Source organism: Columba livia, chromosome 2, assembly GCF_036013475.1.
Source record: "Columba livia isolate bColLiv1 breed racing homer chromosome 2, bColLiv1.pat.W.v2, whole genome shotgun sequence".
Lineage (NCBI taxonomy): Eukaryota > Metazoa > Chordata > Aves > Columbiformes > Columbidae > Columba > Columba livia.
In genome coordinates, this window is record NC_088603.1 from 71,768,697 (window position 1) to 71,791,818 (window position 23,122).

The 23,122-nt window shown below is 44.7% G+C and overlaps 1 protein-coding gene and 1 long non-coding RNA gene across 7 annotated transcripts in view; both read right to left on the reverse strand.

The window, feature by feature from the left end:
* The window catches only part of DSP (desmoplakin), a 39,811-nt gene extending 39,276 nt beyond the window's left edge, over positions 1 to 535 (reverse strand). The window contains exon 1 of one of the 3 annotated variants that reach the window (XM_065052455.1): positions 19 to 535. In XM_065052455.1, coding sequence (XP_064908527.1) covers positions 19 to 206 — 188 coding nt within the window. In that variant the 5' untranslated portion in view covers positions 207 to 535. The remainder of the gene's footprint in view (positions 1 to 18) is intronic. The other 2 variants (XM_065052457.1, XM_065052456.1) reach the window with 2 other exon arrangements.
* A 5,035-nt stretch (positions 536 to 5,570) lies between these two features.
* On the reverse strand, positions 5,571 to 21,637 carry LOC135578538 (uncharacterized). 4 transcript variants are annotated; one of them, XR_010470285.1, is made up of 5 exons: positions 21,455 to 21,637; positions 16,122 to 16,205; positions 15,913 to 16,003; positions 15,216 to 15,355; positions 5,571 to 11,141 (listed from the first exon to the last, which is right to left on the reverse strand). It is a non-coding gene; the product is annotated as an uncharacterized LOC135578538 (long non-coding RNA). The 4 variants fall into 4 exon arrangements; XR_010470283.1 differs by having other exon boundaries at positions 15,216 to 15,487; XR_010470284.1 differs by having other exon boundaries at positions 15,913 to 16,205.
* Between the last annotated feature and the right edge of the window lie 1,485 nt (positions 21,638 to 23,122).

Genomic DNA, 23,122 nt, shown 5'->3' on the forward strand with positions numbered 1-23,122 from the left:
GGCCCGACCCGCACCTACCCGTATCCATCGGAGGCGTAGTCCCCCCCGTAGGTCTTCTGGTAGTAGTAGGTCTTGTGGGTATGGGTGCCGCCACCGCCCCCCACCACATGGGAGCTCATCTCGTAGCGCAGGTCGGTGCCCGAGTCGGCCCGCGCCAACCGGCCCAGGGTGTTGATCCGCGGGTGGGAGCCGCCGTTGATGCTCATGGCGGCGGGGGAGCGCCGGGGGCCGCCGCCCGGGGGGAAGAGAGGGGACGACGGGGGAAGCGACGAGGAGACTGACCCAGACCCGACGGGGGGAAACTCATTCACCCCTCCCCCGGGAAGGCCCGCCGCGATGCTGCCGCCTCTCCCTCGCAGCCCGCCGAGGGCCAGAGAAGGGCCGAGCGCCGGGGATCTTGCGCTGCCCCGCAGGTGTGGGGAGGGCAGCGGCGCCGCGGAGCGCTGCGCGGTGGCGGGCGGGCGGTGGAGGCTGCGGCGGCGGCAAGAGTGAAGGTCCCGTCCCGTCCCCTCCCCGCCGGCAGAGGAAAAGCAAGGCCACACCTTTCGGCGGCGGTTTTAAGCGGCGCTCCTGGGCGTGGAGCCGCCGCTGCCGCCTCGCCTGCTCATTCCGCTCCTCCTCGGCGGCCGCCTCGGGTTTCTCCGCGGCCCCGGCCCCCGCCCCGCGGTGACGGTGGTGTCGCTCCCCGGTGGCCGCCCGGGCACCGCAAGACCTCTCGGAGCTTCTCACCGGTGTTTCCACCTCCCTTGATGACCGTACTGCGCTCCTGAGTTGCCCATTAAAAACTTAGTCGTGACCCATATCGGCTCTACCCGCCAGCGCTTTCCCCGTCGCTGTCGCAGAGCCCCTGGGCGTGGGGTGCCCGGGCCAGGGCAGCCCAGGACGTCTAATACCCTGGTACAGCTCCGGAAAGCAACCACCAGCGGAAAAAGGCAGTGCCAGCTAAATCAGTGCCATTACTTCAAGGATGGGTCCTGTTCACTGGACCTCTCCCCCTGCACATCACAGGGCCAGTGTGCTTGTTAGGAAAGTGGCATCAATGTTTTTCCATCAACTGGGAAATACATCAGATCCCACATTTAGGAAGGCTGTCAATACTCCAAGCCCAGTTTGCTTCTGAAACAGCCCCAAAACTTGTGCACCAGCACATGAAATGTTTGAATTGTGTCATGCGCTGATGGCACCTGTGTGTATGCAAAAGATGATATCCAGAAATGGGTGTTTAAACTGACATTTTTGCTTAGTTTTTCTTGACTTCAGGAGTAAGAGTTACTCCTAAAAGTAAAAAAAAAAAAAAAAAAGGCCAGATCCTAGAGATAAAAAGCATTTTAATATATACATGCAGGATGTTGGCAAAGGTGTTTGTCATCGATTGCCCAGCAGTGCCTCCATTATCAGCCATTGACCACTGGGTCAGTCTCAGTGGTCAATTGGGAACAATTTCTTAGCTACGCTCAGTGGCAGTGCCTCAGCTGGTCTGGCCAGTTGTCCATGATGTTAGAAGACAAAGGGAAAACGGCCAGATCTTAAGAAGCAACAGTCACTCATGAATAACCCTGCCAAGCTTTTCTGAAATAATCCTGAGGCTTTCATCCTAAAGTGCCGTATGGGAGCCAGCCATGTCAGTCATCTGATGCTCTGTGACAACGCATGTGCTGTAAGCTTTTTAAGCTTGTGGGAAATCACCAGCAGCCCACACCATGCATAGACTCTTGGGCCCATTTCTGTTGTCCCTGCACTGATCATTTTCCTGGTATTTTAAATCCAAGTGACAGGCCACAGGACAGTAACAACTACACAAACATACCAAAGGACAAGATTTTTCTGAACTATTCAAGAGAAAACTAAATAAGAGCAATTCTCCTCCATGCCACTGAAACTGCTGGGTGTTTGTGGGAGCACCACGGTACAGGTTATGCGAGAACCTGGCTTGCTGCTGGAGGTGATGGTGGGCACAGTGTACCGGAGGCATAAGAGCTCCTCCAAGCAAATGTGGGATTGCTTGATCTCGAAAGGCATCCTGAAGGCACCGCTCGGAGCTGTACGGAGCGCTACAAAGAGGCAGAATACAAGTTGCCTATTATCTATGAAGTCATACAGTGACTTCCATATTGTAATATATATGCCATATTATATATAACGTGAATCATTATATATCAGTGCATTTATGTATACGTATACATGCACACATACTTACATACATACATACATATATGTGGATTTGGGGTGCTTTTTTGAATACAGATTACCTCTGCACGATTTGATGGTTTGACATTACATTCCAAAGTAATTAGGGAGCAGAATACAAAAGCAGTCAGGATGAGTAAGAAAAACAAATACATAGGCTTAATGCTGTAAAGAAGGAAGTAAAAAGGTAGAAAACAGATGTAAAATAGGAGGAAAATGCAGAATGAGGGAAATTTGAACTTTGTGCCTTTATACTTCAGTCCAAACTTTTTGAAACATAAATACAGATCACTGCATTAGTACCACCAGCATACCTAAAAGTCAGATTTTTTTTGAGTGGTGATGCATCAAACCAGGCACTTATATTTAAACACACGAACACAAAGCATTTTTTTCAGCGAGTCCTTTTGAGAGCTGTCCATTTATATGTGTGCGTATTTAGAAGTCCAAAAGTATTACACTGATTTGAGGTTCTTGCTGAGTTTTAGCACCACCTCAAATCAGCCCCACCTCTCAGCGTGGACTGGTGTGCCAGCTGAGTGAGACACTGCATTATCTGTGATGGAGACAGCATGTGTGTGATCCGCCCAGAGGCCTGGATGAGTCACTGTTACCTGGACATGCAGAAAAATGTGCTTCAATAGCAAGTGAATTCTACTGGTCCTGCTTGCACATTTAGCCCCACTGAAATGGGGAGCAGAGGATAAGACTGAACCAATATTCAAAACAGCTCAGTGTTCCTATCTGAACTGTTTTCATACATAGACAAATAAAAGAAGTAAATACAAATATTTTTACTTGCTCAAACCATCAATTTGACTTGGGTGCTTACCCTAGGTAGACTTGATTATCTTGAAGCAGAATTAAGTCTCATGGGTACTGATTAAAATTCTGCCCACTACAGGAAAATATCAGCGTCATAACTGGTCATCCTTGCTTAAATCTTCCTCCACTACTTCTGGAAAGGCCTGGTCCTGAGGTACCTAAGGCTACATCCTAAGCTCCTTGACTTTCTTTGATTTCAAAGGGTTTTTGAGAGCAAATGTCCAGTAAACTCTGCAAGCTGCAGGATCTCATTTTCCTCCTGAGGAGAATGCCATGCAGGAAAGAATAAAATGCAGTAATTCGGAGTTTCTTGCTCATCTCCCTTAGCAGAAGGTGGAGTTCTGCCTCTTAAGACATGGATGCATAAAAACTGGGGTTTAGGAGACCCTCTTTAAGCAAGTTAGTCTTAAGGAAATGTAATATTTCCTCTGTGTGCCTTAAAGCAAGCTAGAACCAAGGGCTGTCCTACAGCCCTGTATCCTAACTCACTTCTTTTGGAGCTGCCAACATCATGAGGATACTGGGAGAAAACAGTTCCAAAGGAGGCAAAGGGGCTATAGCTGAACACTGCTTCAGCAAACAGAGGGAAGCTCCTTTATACATAATACTAGGGCTAGGCATAGTCTGTCTCTTTAGGTTTCATAAAAGGCTCCTTCCCAACCCCAAATGGGGTACCCCAAAGCTCTAGTTTAGGCTTAGGCTGCTGGATAGTTGATCTTTAATTATTTAGGACACTACCTGAGGTGAACATAATCTGTGTTTGTCCCCCTCTATACCAGGAAGACATCTTTATTTTATCTTAACATCTGAATTCCCAAGGGCACACTGAAATTCTCCTCAACGGCTTGTCTTTAGCAACTTTTAACAGTAGCTGCTGTTCTGTCCCATTTCATATGCCATCTTCTGAGCTTATTTAATGACATCCTCTTTTTAATGCCCTCCTTGGGTGGAGCGGAACCAAGTAAATTTAAAATAGCTGAAACACATTGATAACTAGTGATATCTGGCATTCAAAGCACAAATCTGAATATGACTTGGTAACTGATTTCCATTATTGTAGCCTGCAAAAATCCAGGTCTGGCATTCCAAACAGGTATCGAATCATGCAGGTAAAACAGCATCTGACTCCTGTGTTCCTAACTTCTACAGTTTTGGGCAGTAAGGACAAGTTTACACGTGCAAGCCACTGATGTGGCTACATGTCTTTGTAAGGCGACTGCCATATACCACCACTCCTGTCTGTGCAAGGGCTGCCTGGGAAGCCACAGCTTAGGCTGAGTGGCAGCATTCACAAAGTCTGTGTTTATTACAACATGAAGGTCAGTCCTGGGAATTTCCACCTCCTCACTTCACTCAGGCTGAACTCTCCCCAGAAAATTCACAGTTAACACTCCCGAGTCCGCAGACTGAGGTCTTCCCTGCACAGGAAGAGAGGCTCACCAGCTGGTGCCACACCTCTATAGTGACTGCAGAGGTGGTCTCAAATGCCGTTAATAACAAACCAAGAGGGTTCAGACATTTTACTCAAAGATATCCCTGTCATGGGGAAGATAAATGCACTTCACTTGTGCTGAATTGTGGGCAGATTTACTGTGCCCTGCAGCACAATCCATTTTAAAATGTAGATATGCCTCAGCCACTATTTGGAGGGGATGAGGAGAGCAGGGAGTGACTGACACCAGGCGCTCAGTGTGAGCCTGTGACTAGTCAAGCCTGGGACTGCCTGCCAAGAGCTGTCATTCCCAGGTCCCTGAACACTCAGTGTCCTCCCTTCAGACAGTCCCTAGAATATTATGCTACCAGTTTCTGGTAGAGTTAAAAAAAAAAAAAGTCTTTGAATTCAGCAGTAGGTAATGCATCTTAGGACTGCACAATTCCTTCTATACCATGCAAAAGTAGAGGGTGTGGTGGAGGATGTGTCAACCTTGTCAAACCCGACTGACTACTCAGACAAAAAGTTGCTGGATGCCTGGCTGTTTTGCTTCAGGTGGAGGAGGCCAAAACGTGACAACCTTTTCCCACCATGGTGCCACCATGACCGGCAGAGCATGTACACAATATTTCTACACAGCTCTTTGTGTTGCTGCAAGCAGAGCGCCCCAACAATGACTGTACAAGGTCAATTACTTAATGTCACACTACTCCTATTCCTTCAAAAGCAGCTTCACAATTCTGTTTCATCAACACTTGGTGACGTTTGCCAGAGCTTGAGAAGTTAGCGTACAGAAAGATACTTAGTAGTGCTGAGACCACTACAAGGCTATTTTTGACTAGTTATTCTCTAGTCGTGGGGCAAAAATCTTTTCAACCACAGCATGCATGCAAAATACATTCATTTGTGAGGATGAATTATTTTAATAAAGCATAAACTTCTGGCAAGGTGCATCTCCCCCCCATTATTCAGATAGCTTGATAATTGGTATCTAATACCACAGTGTAGCTTGGCCACATGTGGTACAAGATAATAAATGGAACAGTGGAAGTTCTCAAGGGATCTTTACACTTGCTTCACACCAGGGCTGCTCTAATTTACACCCAGGTATCTGCGAGCCCAAGGGGATAAGGAGCACAATTATTTTATTGACAGCCATCTCTTTCCTCTGCTTGTGCCCTCATTCTTGGAAATGGAAGTGAAGGGTCAAATGAGAGCTGCTGCAGTAGCCCTGTAGACGCCCAGGGTTCCCCCTCATTAGTATGAATCTTCCATTAACAAGGTTGCACTTTGTAACAGGTGCTCGTCAACCTAACATGTCAAATAACTGGGTTATAGCATTGGCCCCGGGGCACTGATAGCCTTATTAAAATGTTACCACCATAATTAAAAATACTTCGTAACTTGTAAGAGGGAATACCAGATGAGAGCAATTACAAAGGCCCCAATATCTTTACCAACTTAATGGAGAAGAGTAAGACTTTTAAAACAGATCTTCATGTACATCTCCCTGATGCTGAACTTTTACAGTCTATAGTGGCTCCAGGCTGTGAAGGACAAAATTGAATCTAATATATAGAAAAGAATACCAGTTAACTCACTTTGCACTAGTTTTTGCAAGCAGACCTGTTGTTTCATGTTCAATTTCTGGGTCATACCACAACTATTTTGATAACAACCAGGGAAGATAAACATGCAGTTCTTTACTGTGCCAGAAGCTCTGCTTCTGACAGCTGAGGAGGGGAGGTGACATCCTAACAGGAATATTTTTTCTCCAAAACCCCAAGGCTATGGAGGGCAATTTACCTCGTGGTAGAACTGGAAACCTCCTTACCAAGACACCCTCTTTACAAACTCCAGATGTTATCACCACATTGTGTGCTCCAGCTGTGCTTGCTCATATGCCCAGCCAGCAAGAGCTGCCCACACCAAAAGGACCTCAGGCTACTTGATAAAGACAGCATTAAGTATTGCTTTCTGCTGGAAAGAAAAAAAAAAAAAAAAACAAACCTTTCCAAATGTGTAAAACTTAAGAAAATTAGCTAAGAGTCTTTTTTATTCCCATCATTTAATGGGGAATTTTACAGTACAAGTATGGGAGAAAGAAAAAAACAAAAAAAAAGGCAGCCTCCCCTCTCACATACATTCCATAGCTCTCCAAAGGCAAATTCAGAAGTGAGAAGTTGTACTTAGCCTTTCTTCTCCCTCCATTTCTGTTCATGTTGAACAGAAATGGGAGCTCTTTTATCACAACTGTATTCTCCTCTGTTACAAAAGCACAATCATCACTATAACTCACTTAAATCTTGAGTAGTTGTCACCAGTAGGACCAAAATATTACGAGGCAGCCACTGGGGATCATGAAACATCTGCGATTACTGCAGCTTTCAAAATGTTACGATGTAAATGTGGAAGAGTTCTCCTGTCTAGACCAAATTCCAGTGCTGCCTAAGTTTCACTCAGACTTGCAATGGAATGTTCTCCTCCTCCTTACTCCTCAACTATTTCTCTAGTGTTGCTGCTCAGCATTCAAGAGCTGGTTTGCTTTGCTTCCTTCCCCCAAACACCTACACAAACCTTGTAGTTCAAATAGCAGAATCAATTGCATTTAGTTTTCCGCCTTCTCAATCTCTGCTCTGTGTAATTATGGAAGTCTAACAAAGAGACCAGAGGACTAGAGCCCTAATAAGATATGAAATGCTAAAGAGACTACTTTGCATTCATGTTTTCTTCCCAGTTCTCCATGTGATTTGGATGTGTCTGTAGGTATCTACAATACCTTCTCTATGTAAGCAGGTCTGAATCAGACATGTAGGGAATAAAATTATCACTTAATTTCCCCTTTTTTTTGTTGTTCAGGTCCACTTTTCAGTTAGGATCATTTAGACCCCTTTAAGACACAGCCAGCTGTTTCCATAAAAATGCTTATCTTCTCCATGATTAGCAACAAAAGAACCAGTGAGGTTAACATCAATTAAATTCAAGTTCACTTGGTTGGCACAGCTCTGAGCTTTTATGCCGGTACTGAGGGACCTGCAGTTCTCCTTGGTTTTATTTTCTGTGTGGATTCCTGGGAAATCACCTCCAAATGGCATTGTAAGAAACAAGATCAACTTACTGTAACAATGCCTCCTTGTACATGTCTCAGTGAAATAAATTTTCTCAGGCAGTCTTTAAAACACTGTGAACAGATACTGGAAGACCACTCCATGTGGAACACTATGTGACACACCATATATGTAATTTCCTTCAACACAGGCAGAAAATTCACTTGTCCAGACTACTCTGTTAAATGTAGTATGAGTTTAAATTAAGAGGAAGTCCAGTCCTGCCAGTTGCATGACAGGTATGGCCTCACCTCCAGGGCAGACTCTAGACACATCCTTGAAAAAATGCCAGTTTTGTCTGCAAGAAAGCAATAAAATAATAATTATTAACTGCGATACTGTTTATAGTAGTGCACTTTCTTGTACTTTTGCAGCTAATGCAGTTTGTTTACACAGACGAGAACAAGAGGAACCACAACCTGGCTCTTCTGGGAGAGGCAGGAGCACTTGGGGCTTATTCCACCTGCTCCTGAGCTGGGCAAAGTGGGAAATGGCAACAGACACTGCTCCCAAGGGGAGATCCAAGGGAGGGACTCTCAGGTATGTAAGCATATCTTGCTGTAAAGTTTTACTTGCCTCATCTCATCTGGCCAGCACTGACTAGCACTAGGAAAAGACCAGGGCTTCTGGATAGTGAACAACTTAAGTAATAAAGTCTCCCTTCCCAGTTTTAACAAGAAATCACAGAACGGTTTGGGTTGGAAAGGACATCAGGAGGTCTGCTCAAAATGCTTTAGCTATGAGAGAAAGTTGCTCAAGACTGTCCGTCAGGGTCTTCAAGACCTCCAAGGATGGTGACTGCACAACCTCACTCAACAGCCTGTTCCACTGCTTGTCCTCATGTGCAAAATTTCATCTTCATACCCACTTAGACCTCTTGTTTCAATTTATGCCCACCATCTGTTGTCCTCTCATCATGTAACACCACGAAGAGCTTTGGTGGTTCATAGATAATGAGAGGCTGCTTTTAGGTTCCCCTGAAGATACCTCATCCCAGGGCTGGACAAAATCTAGTCCCTCAGCCTCTCCTGACAGGGTTGGTCTCCATACCCCAAGCATCTTGGTGACTTAGCAACAAGGTTATCGATCGGTGCTGAAATCTGGATGCAGTATTCTCTCTAGGTGGATCTCGTGAGTCCTGCATAGAGGGGGATAATCACTTATCTCCATCTGGTGGCCATGATCCTGTTGATACAGCCCAGGCTGCACCAGGTTCTTGGCCTTCCCTGCTGCCAGAGCACACCGCTGGCTCATATTCAGCCTACTGCTCAGCAGCACCCCTGTGTCCTCTCCTGCAGAGCTCACTAGCAGCCTGTACTCTTGCAAGGGGTCACTTCACTCCAGTTGCAGGACTTCAAATTTATCCTTGTCAGATTTTGTAAGGTTCCTATTGGCTCATTCTTCCAGCTGCTCAGGTCCCTCTGAGCGGCAGCCCTGCCCTGGAGTGTGTTGGTTGCTCACCCCAGTTTGGTGTCAGCTGCAAAATTGATAAGGGTGCGTACTGTCTCTTCTTTTGTGCCACTGACAAAGACATTAAACTGCCAGAATAGATCCCTGAAGAACTCTTGTACTTCAAGAGGCTTGTAAAGGCCTTCATGTAAAATATGAACCCTTTAAGCTCAACAAACAAGCCAGTTTTTCACCCATCTACCTATCCATCTGTCCAGAACAAAATGGACCAGCTTAGATACATACATGCTGTAGAAGATCATGTCTAAAGCAAAGTTAATGTCAAGGTAGATAATAACCACTGCTCTTCCCTTATCACACAAAGCAATCATGTTGGTCAAGTGGGAGAAATTCCCACTCAATATTAGGGAAAATAAGCTTACCATGAGGATAAACACTCGAGCAGTTGGCCAGAGGTGCTGTGGATTCTCCACCCTGCATATACTCAAAACCCAACTGGGCAAGGCCCTGCTTTACCTGGACCTGCTTTAGGCAGGGGTAGAATGAGAGACCTCTAGATGTCCTGCAAAGCTTACATAATCTGAGGATCTAACCTTGGTAGATCCATGTTGGCTATTCCCAATCACCTTTTTCTTATTCACGTAACAAAGCTTTCGTGTTCACCACTGTCCCTTGGAAGAGTTTGATAGCAGCGTGAACACACTTTATCTGCCCTAGAATGTCCTTATTCCAAAGGGCATAAACCACCTCATTTGTTATTCAGTAGTATGCAGACAAGTTCTGGCAGACTCAGTGGAGATCCTGATACTTCTGTCTTCTGGGTGGATGAAGGCAACACTTTCTTGAGGGCATTTATTTATTTGTTGCTGGATGATAGCTTTTAAGAGAAAGTGGAGCTGTCAACATTGTTTTTATAATGGAAGAATAAGAGATATAGATGTGTCCAAGTGTTAGTGATATCCACATTCAAGCGTATTAAAACGCTAGAGCTGGTCATAACTTTTCCAGTAACAATACTGACGAAATACTTTCCAAAAACCTCCCCTGTATTTTGGCATCTCAGAGAGGTGCCAAATGAGCCAACCTAATGAGATGAGACAACATGCTAACATTAGAAATGTAACAAGCAGAAAACAGTGCAAAATTCTTATGAATAAATGGAAAACAAGCTGATTTACAGTTTAAGATTCATGTTCATTGCTTACAACAATTTGTTGCAAAATTATCAAGCATCATCTTTAGGACATATCTACACTATCATTGCGGTTCGCTCCCTGTTTCACACCTGAGCCCCTGATTGTCCATACCACTTGCATGCTGGTTTGCCCCCAGGCTCCCACATGGAGAAAATGAACTCGCTGCCTCCCAGAGGGCACAAAATTCCCAAGTCCCAGCTCCAAGGACACAAGACACTCTACCACTTGGTAGGTCAGACTTTTCTTCCTGAGGCAGTCAGGGTTTACTTCCCAAGCATGCCACAGATTGTGTAGGCTCCTTGGTAGTCTCTCATCATACTAAGATATTAATTTTGTTGTGTCGCTTCCTCTGGAGCAGATGAGCAGTTTTCTACAGGGCAGCTGGAACACTGCGCCAGGGGAAGCTCTGGAAACAGCTGGAGGAGGTGAAGTATGGAATGGCTGGAACCTTTGCTCTCAGGAAGGGTGGAAGGCTTTATCGCAAGGAGCTGATCGAGGAAACCTGTGGTTGTACCATGACTGCTCAGTATTTTTAAGGGAGAATTTATGCCTGTTTCCCAGGTAGATGAGGGCTGCAAGCAGGACCCAGGTGTGGTCATGCTGTACCAGAAGCAGCTTGCAACCCACCATTGGGTCTGACTACCCACCTGTGGGGTTGCCCATCACCACAGCATAGAAAGAAGTCTGGGGATTAGTTTCAACCAGATGCCAGCAGCTCTGTAACTCCAACAGCAAAGGCTTAGCATGGCTGATGACCAGAATAAGCACCCAAGGTCTCAGGCAGCTACCTGCTGATGTTGCATTGCTGTGATTATATTGCCACTAAACAAAGACCAGCATGAGTCCATCCATGCTGCAGTTGCATCTTCAGCTGTGGTGTGGACATGCTCTACACGGCAGATGATAATCAGTGTAACGATGCATGAAGTCAGCTGTCCCTCTTGCCACCGCTTCCTTGCCCTCCATAAGGATCTCGTGTCCTCTCTGTGGATAAAGACCATAAGTGAAATAGTCCACCATTGTTTTAGCAACAGCCTATCCCCAGAAACACTGGTAAGGATTTTTTGTAGGCTGACTTGTTCCATTTTAACCACTACTCCAACTAACCTTGCTCTGAGCCAGTTTTATGGCAAAAAAAAACCAGCAAAACCTGTTTCTTCTAGAATTCTCATGCCACTAGTAAAGAAAGGGATCACCCCTGTAGTAGCAGCAGGAGATTTCCCTACAACCCTCCAGCATAAAACCTGATTTTCTGTACATTCACAGAAGGCTGGGTCCTTTCCACATAGAGGTGGTGTCCTCCATGGCATCGCTTCTGTGAGAGGTTCGTGGGGTGCCCTGGCTTAACAGGATGCCTGTCATGTATACAAAGGCTTTAGTATTGCATGCAGAACTACCTTTATATAAATACACAAAAATTCAGACCTAGGGGTCCCCAGCATTTTTATATTCTATGTTGCTATAATCTGCTTTCTAGTTTTGCACGTCCTCAAGATCAGGTTTTGCCTGTCAAATTGGCTGACGGATATATTCCATATACAAGACTACATATTTCATGCATAAGAAGAATAAAAACATCCTGATCTAGAAGGGCAACTGAATCAATTAATTCATTCTTTGGTCTGCATTTCCTTCCCCTTTATCCCTTCTTTCTGCAGACTTTGACAAGTTTCCACAACTAAAAAACCTGTGTCAAATTTACACCAACAGACTGAAAAATCCACTGCTGCATGTCCTTGTTTTAATGGGAATAACCCATCAGGGTGCTTGTTCTGACATGCGTGGTTTGATTTTTGCACCAGCAAACAAGTTTTTATCTAGCACGCAGAACTTATTCAAAAGGTATTACTTCTGCTGGGACTAGAGGCAGGAATGAGTCACATCTGTTTAATACTCATGAAGTGCCCTGCCCCAAGGAGTGCCTCTGTTTTCCTCCCCTCCCTGTCTCGCGCGCTCTCTCTCAAGCCTTAATTGTCTTGACTTACAATGCTTTTAAGAAATCGCTTTTAAAATTATGACTCCTGTTAAAGTTAATTAGAAATGAACCCTGGCCAGGAGAGCAAGGGCAGTTTCATAATTGTTATTCTAGCTGAAAACAGAAGGATTCCCTGACCACAGGAAGTTCAAAGGACCAGCAGCAAAAGGAGGAGATAACCTCCGTTCCCAGGGAACACCGGCTTCACTTGGGATGCCAGGGGATTTATGACATGAGCTTCACTCTAATTAACATTTGGGGTGGGGCCTCTCACATTGATAAACAACAGGGTTTCACCAGGGCTGAAGTTTGCAACAGCACCACGTATTTAGGGATAGGCATTACGGCAACACGCATTCAGCGTATTTCGGAGTCTGCTGTCCCTGGAGCTGAATATTGCCCCGAAATGAGGAGCTGTTGCCCCATGTGACTCATTCAGAAAAAAATGAAGCTTTAGTGAGGTAACATTTTAACAAGCAAAATGTAGTAATATTTACCAGTTTATAAACCCAGAAATCATTCAGATCTGCAACACTTCAGAAAGCAAGGGAAATTCACATAGACAATATTTTGTCTATATAAAAATAAGGATGAAGCAAACTAATAACCTAAACCTGCAAAATGGCAACAATAATTGTAAGACTGTACCCTAAAACACCCTTTGTCAAAATTCCCATTTACTTTAGTGGGAACAAAGCCTCACTCCACAGATTTTTCTTAAGCTGGTTCCTCACGTAAAAATAATTTAAAAGTAATTTGGAACGTGAATAATGTTCTTATTTATTGAGCATCAACAGTGTATTTAGTGAGGTATAAACATGTACAGAAAGAGTCTGCCCGAAGGTCACTGTGGTCTATTCAAATACAGCTAGAACAGATTCAGAAGAGAATAATTACCACTTAATATAAACATTGATCATATAAGCAGACAGATACAAATATGGAGACTGATGCAGAAACTTTGCAGATGCCGGTGTTTAAAAGGTTCATGCATATACAGAAGGTTTTGGAAAATAGAGAAGGTCTTATGACTCACTGCCAGGATGAAAGCCAGTTTTGTTAGAAGGCACCAAGTTGGGATCTGTAAACACGTGTGTTCTATAGTCAGGAGGGAATCTGCAGCAGCGTGAGAGCAAGATAAGGAAGGAATGTGTGAGCAGATACAGAGAGAAGGGGTCACACAGGGCATCGCTCCGGATGGCAAGAGGCTTCAAGATTGGTGCGGAGAGACAGGAAAACCTGGAGAGAGGGAGCATGAGGGGAGCAGGGCAGTGGCAAGGGAGTTTGGCTTCAGTGAAAACAGCACTTCATCCATGGTGGGAAGCAAGGATTCATGGAGATAGCAGAAACAAATCAAATGTTTGCTCCTACAAGTTTTAAATATAGCTCATTTCTGTTGAAGGAAAAAGACTCAAGAAAAAATTACTGTGTATGAAATACAGAACTTCCCTCCCCTGACCTACTGACACTGTCTCTCTCTTTTAATACCTGCAAGAAGAGGGCTGGACACTCCTCACAGAAAGGAGCAAGACAACATATTTCTCTGTGCAGTGTTCATGCTTTTCTACAAAGATAATATTCAGTTAGCAGAGGGCAATTTGACCCAGTACTAAGGATTTAAACTTCAGTGGAGCTGAGGTACAGCATGAGCCTTAGCAGCAAAAAACAGTGCCTTGGAAGATGGTTCAGAAATTCGGGAGCAATGTAGGCACAGGCAGATGCCGGGCTGAAAGCAGACTCAATTGCTGCATGAACACAGCAGTTTTACAGGGAGCTGGGACCCCAGGGCGAGCCCTCACCGCCAGCAAACTCACAGTTCGTGCCCCCAGCACAGGGGAAACAGGGAGACCCAACCAGCTGGGGACTGCCAGCCCTGCAACTGCAGGAATCCCAGTTTGCACCAGGTACAGGATCATTTTTCCACTTCTTCCTCTCATCCGTTGAAGCCCTCAGACACTGTCAAGAGGTCAGCAAACCACTGCCTCGCAGAAAAACACAACCCAACAGCTGTATATATATATATATGAGATGGCTGTAAGAGATGTAACAGAGACGGTTTTCTAAGTCATGCCCTATCCTGCAACAGCTGGCTAGTTTTCACAAAGATGAACGTTTTAAAGCCAGAAGGAACTGTTTTGATAATATAATTTGTCCCTGGCACAGGACAGACTATGTAATCTCACCTTGTAAATCTAATCTTGAATCGAACCTGTGTTTTGTGGCTGGGTTAAAGCATAACTTTTGGAAAGATAGGCAACCCCGATTTTACTTTGGACGACTGTGTGACAGGGGTGGTTAAGAGCTTCAAGAGGAAAAATCATCTGCAAAGGATCGTTTTTGATCATGGGTCAATGAAGCTGACAGTTTAACCTTCCCCTATCCCTGGATTAGCAAGCAGACCTCAGTCCTGCCCAGCTGTGGGAGAAATGGTACTTTGTATGGGACCAGTTAGGAAAGCTAAGGTGAGAAAAAAGAGACATGACAAAGGGATACTGAGCTGGAAAACTTGTCTCTCTTTCCAGCCACATTACCTGATCTGACAAAAGATTTTTTGTTTCTTGACAAACCTTGTTTCCCTTTTATCCTTAAATCATCCCAGCTGCTGCAGTTCTACCTCTGCGCCTTGCACCTCACTTTGGAAAACAGTATAGACAAAAAAAGAGTCTTTCAACAGAAGAGAAAACCACAGCAAAATACCAAAGCATATTACACCCCCACTTTGTGGCTCGCAGCCAGATAGCATGGTCCCAAGATCTGTTATTACGCATTGCGTAAGTAACAAGCATTTGATCCTATAGATGTAAAATAATGCATTTGAACAGACAATGCATTCACATGCACGCTGCCGGTCTCCCTGCTTGCACGTGTAATGCTGGAATGTATTACTTTCATAAAATATGCCTTTTATCTCGCTGGAGCTCATAACAGGTCTGTGGGTAGGAATTTTTCAGGCATGCTCCATCCAAGTGGTGCTGCCTCAACAGAGACCTGCTGTGCCTTTCTCCTCCCCACACAACCTTGGCCAGCCGGCATATCCTGAGGGACACCTGGCACACCAGAAAACTGTCTCTTGCCAAACTTACCTTCTGAAAAGAGGAGAGGTAAGACGGGGCATGGCCACAAACCAGTAATCCTCATGGTGTTCCTCCTGTAGCATGGTCCCTCTGCCTCCAGGATAAAGTTCTGACTGAAACAAGCAGGATTTTCCGTGGCGTTCATCATCCTATCAGTGGGAAACAAACTCCTGTCTCTTCTGAGCTCCAAAATGAGCTGGAAATAGTTCATTGTTGGTGCACAGTCAGCCTCTTGTGGGTCAAGGATGTTGTGGAAAATAAACTGTTTGACATGGTCTGCTCTGATTAATAAAAGAAAAGGAAATCAATTTCATCTTTCATAGCCTGTGAAGTAGCACTCCATGCTTATGATACCTTGGAAGACTTACCAGGAGATTAGGTACTGTCTGGCACCAGCTAGGTATTCTTATATCTAAATCTCAACTTAGATTAACAAATTTAAATGTACACCCACATTGCAGGCATAATTTTTAGTGCTTCCACTTCTGTACAGTTGCACAAAGGGCTCCTGAGGTGAAAAAGGACTGGAGACTAATTGCAGCGACTGGCACATAAGCTCAGTTTGTATAAACACGCAGCATGGAGAAATATTTGATTTATGGTGAAATAGATCTGTTACTCACATAGAAGAATTTAGCACCAAAATCTCTTTTTGTATTATAAGGTTGCTATGTTTCTAAGCTGTAGTCTGCTCAAGACAACTTACCATCTTTTTGAAGGATGATCCATTTGCAGTCCCTTGCATTATATCTGCCATCTTCACACGTCTTGGAAAACTGGGAAATACAGCCAAGCCCCTACCTCCAAACACACAAAAGTAGAATGATCCCAGCCCTTAAGCTCATTTTAGTTCTAGCTACTTAAAAGACATGCGAAGGGGGTAAGAATTTGGCCCTCTGCCCCCTCTCACATCACCTGGGATAGCTGGGGCCCTTGTCCCACTCCCCAGGCTCCTGCAACCTGCCTGGGAGGTCCAGGGAGGATGGTGTCCATCTGATCCTAAAAGCCACAAAAGTAGAGTAGATAAATGTTTAACTCCACCTGCTGAGCCAAATACATCTTACATTTAAATCTGTTGATATCGGTGGCTGTGCACAAGGGATGGATTTACTGCATTATAGCTATCCACTGGATATCAAAGATTGCTGTTTGCAAATATTGTGTGTTTTTATCTGCTTTATGTGTATACGTCCTTGCTTCACTGGCCTCAGCCCATCTTTCTTATTTATGTGATTCCTGGAGCAACACTACTTAACATCAATTCTGTGTGAAGCAGGGAGGCTCAGAAGGTATGTGAGTTTGGAAAGTAGAAAGCTGAGGTGAGCAAATTCAATGTGGAAAGGAGCATAGAGGCTCTAGATTTGGCCCAGTCTTGCTGTTCATCTAACCCCAACGCATTCCATCTAGCAGCAGTCTTCAGAAATAAATGTTCCTCAAAAAAACAAAAAAAGAAAAAAACCTACAACTGTGGATAGTTCCCCAATGAATACGATTGCAATAGTGCTAAGAATTGTTTGTGTTTCAAGAGTAAATAAGAAATATTTTTCCTTCTCCCCTCTATACTAATGAGAAGTGATCTGAAACAAAGAGCCAGTGGCCTAGAAATCCATCTTTTGGTGGGAATCTTCCAGAGCCTCTGGTAGGTGATGTTTGGGGACACACAGAGTGAACTTGCAAAGAAGAAACAAAAAGCAGGTGGCATCTACAAGCCTCCATGTCCCTGCTCATTGCAGTGGGGTTGGACTAGGTGATCTTTAAAGGTCCCTTCCAAACCAAACTATTCTATGATTCTATGATTCTATGTACTCCAAGTCTTCACCTGGAAGCAGAGGATATCCATAGATATTTTCTTTGAACATTTAGGTATGAAGGATTTTCAGGCCGACCAGCCAGAATTTTTTTATCTGAGTGTAACCACCTTCACAAGAAGCCCCAGCAGCCTTCAAGCCAAATGCCCCCAGGACAAGCTATTTCCTATTTACTCTTTCCAAAGTTGCACTGGATCTGAGCTTTCCAAAGGGAACACCCTTGTCCTGGGCTAGGAGGGGAGAATTTGCCTCTTGCACCCCTGACACAGGTCCCACAAGGCTGTCCTAGCACAGAGCAATGGATGTGGAAGGCAGGCAGCTTCCATCCTCCCATCCCTTTGCTATCAATAAACTGTAAATCATTCACACTGGGTCACAGGTTGGAACATGCCACCTGGATGGCTGCCTGGATTTGTTCTGCCACCAATGACTGCAAGTGATCAGCAGTGACCCCCTCAAAGAGCATGAGTACTATTTTTATGGGTCTAGCAAGCTGTGATTTTATAGCGACCACAATAAAGGTTGAAAATAACCCACACAGCCAACAGCCGATGGAGGGGGAGTGCTCTGCAGTGTGGATCCAGTCAACTTTCCACTTTCTAAACTCAAGGAAATGCCTGTTTACCTCAGCGGCTGTGAGTCTGCCCCACTGCGGTGCTGCATCAGAGAGCCAAGGGCCCTTGCTGCTCTCTATTTGCACACCCTCCAGCTCCTCCCTGCCATTCACTTGCCTTCCAGACTGGAAAGGACTGCCCGGCTTGGCAGTCACTTTACCAACAACAGAAAAGTGGAGAGAGAGGGGGGGAAAAAAAAGGAAAACAAGACGACAAAAAGGAAAAAAAAAAAAAAAAAAGAGAAAAAATGGTGGGAAAAAAAAATAAAAGGAGAATCGAGGGGGAAGAGGGAAAAAAAAGGAAAAAAAGGAAAAAAGGAAAAAAGAAAAAAGGAAAAAATGGGAAAATAAAAATAAGAATAGAATAAGAAAATAGGAAGAAAGAAAGAAGAAAAGAAGAAGAAATAGAAGGGGAAAAAAAAGCCTGTGATGATATCAAACAGACCCTGCAGCACAGGGGCTGGGTCATAGCAATGCCTGCACTGCCAGCCAGTGTGGTGCTGGGAGCAGGTGGGACTGTGTGCAGTCATCCATGGGACGTGTGGAGATTGAGGAGATGCAACTTTTATAGGGGGCATATAAAAAAAGCACACAGACAGGGTAATCGAATAAACAGAAACTCTGAACCCTTTGAGCTGTGTGTATTGTATTATGCTGGCTCCAGCAAACACAGGGCAGGCAAAGAGGAAAGCTGAGGGGAGGTGGGAGCCATCAACAGTGCCAGGGAGGAGAAGGTAAGCTGCGGCCAAAGAGGAGAGGGACAGTCAGACCGGGGAGCCACTGGCACTCGCTGCAGCAACCTGTCACCTGTGTGGGCATCGGCAGGAGAGCCAGCAGTGAGCAGCTCTGATTTTAGAGACACCAAACATGCCCCTGCCCACAACAGGGGCTGAGCACACCCGAAGAGTCAGAAACTGGGATGATGCAGCATCTGGTGGTCTCACACAGGCAGTGTCATTGAGGACACAAGGACCACAATAAAGAATTGGGGGGGTTAAAATATTTTACCCCACTTTCCCCTATTCTTGCACTGTTCTCATTCAGATAAATGAATCATCTGTCACTTTAGTTCCTCCACCTTATTATCAATTTAAGAGGAGACTTTTCAAAGATGCCTTAGCGAGATCCATTTGTTTTCACTGGGATTTATAGTTACTCAGGCAAAGGCACCTGCCAAAGCCCAGTGGGCAAAGTGCTGAACTTCCTTCCACTGGGATAAACTGCTCACCAAGGAAATCATACTTCTCCCTTCGTTAAAGGACATCAGGGGTAGAAAAGCCCCCTTATGTACATGACCCTGACTCACATATGTTTGAGCATAGACAGTCAAAGACTTCTGTAAGCGTGACCCATGATTTCAGCCAGGCCATACCAAACTGTTGCTCCGCACTGAACCCCATGTCAGTATAGGCAATGCGATAAGGCATTAGCATTATCAGACATTATTTCCTTTAGAGAAACAGCCATTCTTAGCCAGTTGCTCAGGGATGCTCCGATTACGTCACTCTTATACAATATAATTTCTCTTAATCTGAAATTACATGAAGAGATTGTTCCTGCTGAGGTTAGGCTATGTTTAATGCAAGATAATTAAAAATCTTTCTGCATCCTGAATGCCTATTAAAGCACTCTAATTGTACCTGCTGGGAGAGTGCCTTTGCAGAGAATTCATTTGGTATCAGCAAAGCTGTGAGACACCGACGGCCTTTTCTGGCCATCAGTGGGAGTAGCTGCAGTCCCAGTGATTAATGCAGCTATTAAGTTACAAGGAAGACTCTCCACCTGACTGTCCTCTGACTCAGCCATAAACAGACTTGCTTTATCTCTCATGCTCCAGCCTGGGCCCCCTCCCTCGCTCCTTTTCTACATCAACAAAGGAAAACACAGGACAAGATGAAAGAGCCGGGCTAGGGCTTTCATTAGCATCCCATGCCAAGGAAAGGCTCACTACCGCATTCATACTCCCTAAGCAATGCCAAGGTGTGCAATATGAAGCAACACAATCGGTCTGCAGCATTTAATGACATAGTGTTGACGCCTCCTGCCAATACCAAATGTCATCCTTAAGCATTGTTCTCAGACAAGCTCTGGTTTCAATCCTCCTTTACTTCTGACCACAGTCTCTCCCTCAAAAGGTGCATGATCAACGCAAGAAGAGAGTGAAACTCCCTGATGCCTGGTTTAATCGCCACCTTTATAAACAAACCCTATCTTTTACTGTAATTCCCTTTCCTGGTGCTCTTCAGCACCTTGCCGCAGCAACCCAGTTTAGAGACCCGCTCTGTAGGCAGCCCCGGGGACCTTTGGAGAGAAAGCCTGCAAGGGGTCATCATGTTCTAGCTGTGTTTTGCAGCACAGAGCTCATAAACCCATCCTGCTGAATACCTCTGTCGAAAGCTTTTTATTTCAAAACACTGTATCAAATGGCCTGTCACTTAGCCTTAACTTTATTAATGTCTCTTCCTAAACCTGCTTAAACATATCTTTTACTATGCCATGGAATAAGGCAGTACTTTATCAAGAGATTTCAGTGCATACAGAATAATTTATAGCAGCTGAGGAGCAGCTATAAATTTATTACTTTTTATTACTGTGCACTGTGTATTCAACCTGAAAAGACAATGTAATCCAAACAAACAATACGGATAATGAACACTGAATAACAACTTTTATATCGCAGAAATATCAAAACCAAGCTAGACCTTGTCCCTTGCCCGTGGAGGTTACAAGTGACACAGCAGGTGAGAGGGAGAAAGAGGGAAAACTCACACCATCACTGCAATGCCCAGTAAGATTTTGCTTGTTAAGCTGCCCAGCTAAGTTTCTGTTACAAGATTTTTTTCCTCTAGTATCTTAAATTTTTCTATAGATAAGCATATCCTTTTGCAACTAGTCCTGACCTGTTACACTCTTGCTTGGCACCAATAAAAGCAGCTCTATCTTCCATCTTTGTAATGGACAGGGAATGACGGCATCTCCAGGTGATGTTGGGAGAGTCTAACCATTTCTGCTTCAAGGTCCAAGACTGCAGTCCACCCCCATAATTGCATGTAAAGCCAGTCCTAAAGATGTCACTTCCATGAGCCCAGTCCTATTCTCACCTCTTGCCTTGTTTTTCCCACTGGAGCAAAAAGGCAAGTAGCCCTTCTCAGCAGATATCTGCATATGCTGTATTTTACCATTTATTTAGTCAATTTTCTTATTTGAAAGCCTTCATATCTGGCTGGAGAAGATGCTGAGCAATTCCTCCATGAGACACTCTGTGTGCCCAGCTCCCACCCAGACCCAGCTGAACCACAGTGAGGTCTTGCCCAGCAAAATGGGGTAGTGATAATATTTCTTCCTTGTCCCACCTTTTGCTACTAAGCTGCTACACTCTTCTCAGAAAAAGCTGCTTCTCGTTAAGCTGCTTTACAGCCAAAAGGGACCCCAAACTTGCTCAAGGTCTGTAAACCTCACTGCAATGCAGGAAACAATACTATAAAACTTATTAATCATGGAATAATTTTGCTTGGAAAAGACCCTCAAGATCATTGAGTCCAACCGTTAACCTAACTCTGGCACTAAACTATGTCCCTAAGAATCTCATCTACATGTCTTTTAAACACCTCCAGGGATGGTGACTTAACCACTTAATGAAGGAGCAAGTCCTGCTATGTCTTGCTCTTCCTATCTGCTATGTCCTTATCACTGATGTGGAGCAAAATGGGCTGCTGTGGTCACACAGAGCCTTGTGAAAGAGCACGGGCAGGAGTGAGCTACAGGAACGTGTTCCCCTCCCTCCTCACTGTCACAGGTGTCAGCACTCGCCTCCAGCAGCTACCTACCTGTATGCTGCCTGGAGCCAGCACAGGAACCTCTTCAGTTGTGTGCTCCCCACCACATTGGTGCAATCTTCAAGGAAATAAGTGGACTAATGAAGTGAGAAGCTACAGATGTTTGGTTTTTTTTTAAACAACTCTTCTTTCCAAATCATGTTCCTCATGCTGTCTGCTTCTACCACAGATAGTGTGATACAGGAAATGGATGTCCTGTGTGGGCGGTAGCACATGACTTTCTTATGCTTTACACCTTCTGAAAGTGAGAAATGCTCCCATTAAGCTCTACATAAACAAGTCTTCTGCCATGTAAGTAAAAGGTGGTGAACACTGTTTCCCATATCCATGTCTCCAGACAAGTCAAATTGCAGAGTTTGTGATTTAAGTCCCATGAACTGATCAAGAAGAATCACTGCAGGCAATGACCAAATTGCCTGTGGCAAAGCAGAAGGAATAATGCACCACCTGGACAACTGCAACGCACTAAGAGTGCTGTCAAAATGCTCATTAGCACATGAACCATCCAATACCATATTGCAAGAACAAGGCTACAGTACTTTTGTTCAGAACTCCTGAGACTCCAAAGGCCTTGGGCATACACAGCCTGTGGTCCAGTCCTAGCTGTGGGCACCAGTACCAACTGATATGGAAGAGAATGCTTCAGGAGGTTAATTGTATACACTTAAGCCACTTCTCAGGTTGATTGATCACTTTCCTTACCCCCAAGGCAGATGATGCAGTGCTATGAACAGATCATCTGAGTAACAGGGCTGTGAACAGGAACAAGCTTATCTAGTGAGAAACACAAGGCCAGTCCCTCAACCTCAGCATCCAGGTTCCACTGGGCAGTCAAGGGCACATACCTACAGAGCCGCACACATGCAAGACAAGCACGGAGCAATATTGCCCCAGGTCTCTCAGGCGTCCATGGAGCCTTCACTTAGACACAGCATCACAGGAGTGACTGTTCCGACTCAGATGCAGTAGCTTCCCTTCAGTGAATTTATTCAGTCCTTTTCCAGGTAAACCTTAAGTAACCAAAATGGGCGTGCTGGAAGTATCATTATTAGCTTCTTTCAAGTCTGACTTTTTGCTAAACATTGTATTAGAAACTACATCAAAACAGTATTCCTTTTACACTTCCTCCTTTTTTTTTTCTTTCACAATTTTGTAAACTGCTGTCTGAACCTTCTTTTCCAGGCTGATGCACCTCAGGCTATTGAAGAAAATCTCACAGAGGGGTTGTTCTGTACTTCTCACCACCCCCAGACACTTCCCTGTACTTTTTCCAGTTTTATAAATTTGTTTTTGAGCTAAAGAGACCAGACCCGTGGACCTACACCGTGGCATGCTGACACCTTCCATTCACCATCTCTTTCTTAAAAATCACTTGTCTTTTTTTTTTAAATAAGGATCATGCAGACTTCCACAGCTCAGTTATAATCCCAGACCTCATTTTTGCATGGCAATCACCAACCTGGTACACATCACAGTATATGTAAGGTTGGGATTGTTTCCCCCCTCCTCATCACCTTGTACTTACCTGGACTGTTTTATTTGCTATTTCCCCATGCAGTCAGCATCACAAAGTCCTTCTGCAGCCCTTCACAATCAACCCTCAATGTCCTCACTCTGACAGCTCAGAACCAGCTGCGGATTTTCTCACCTCACCACACA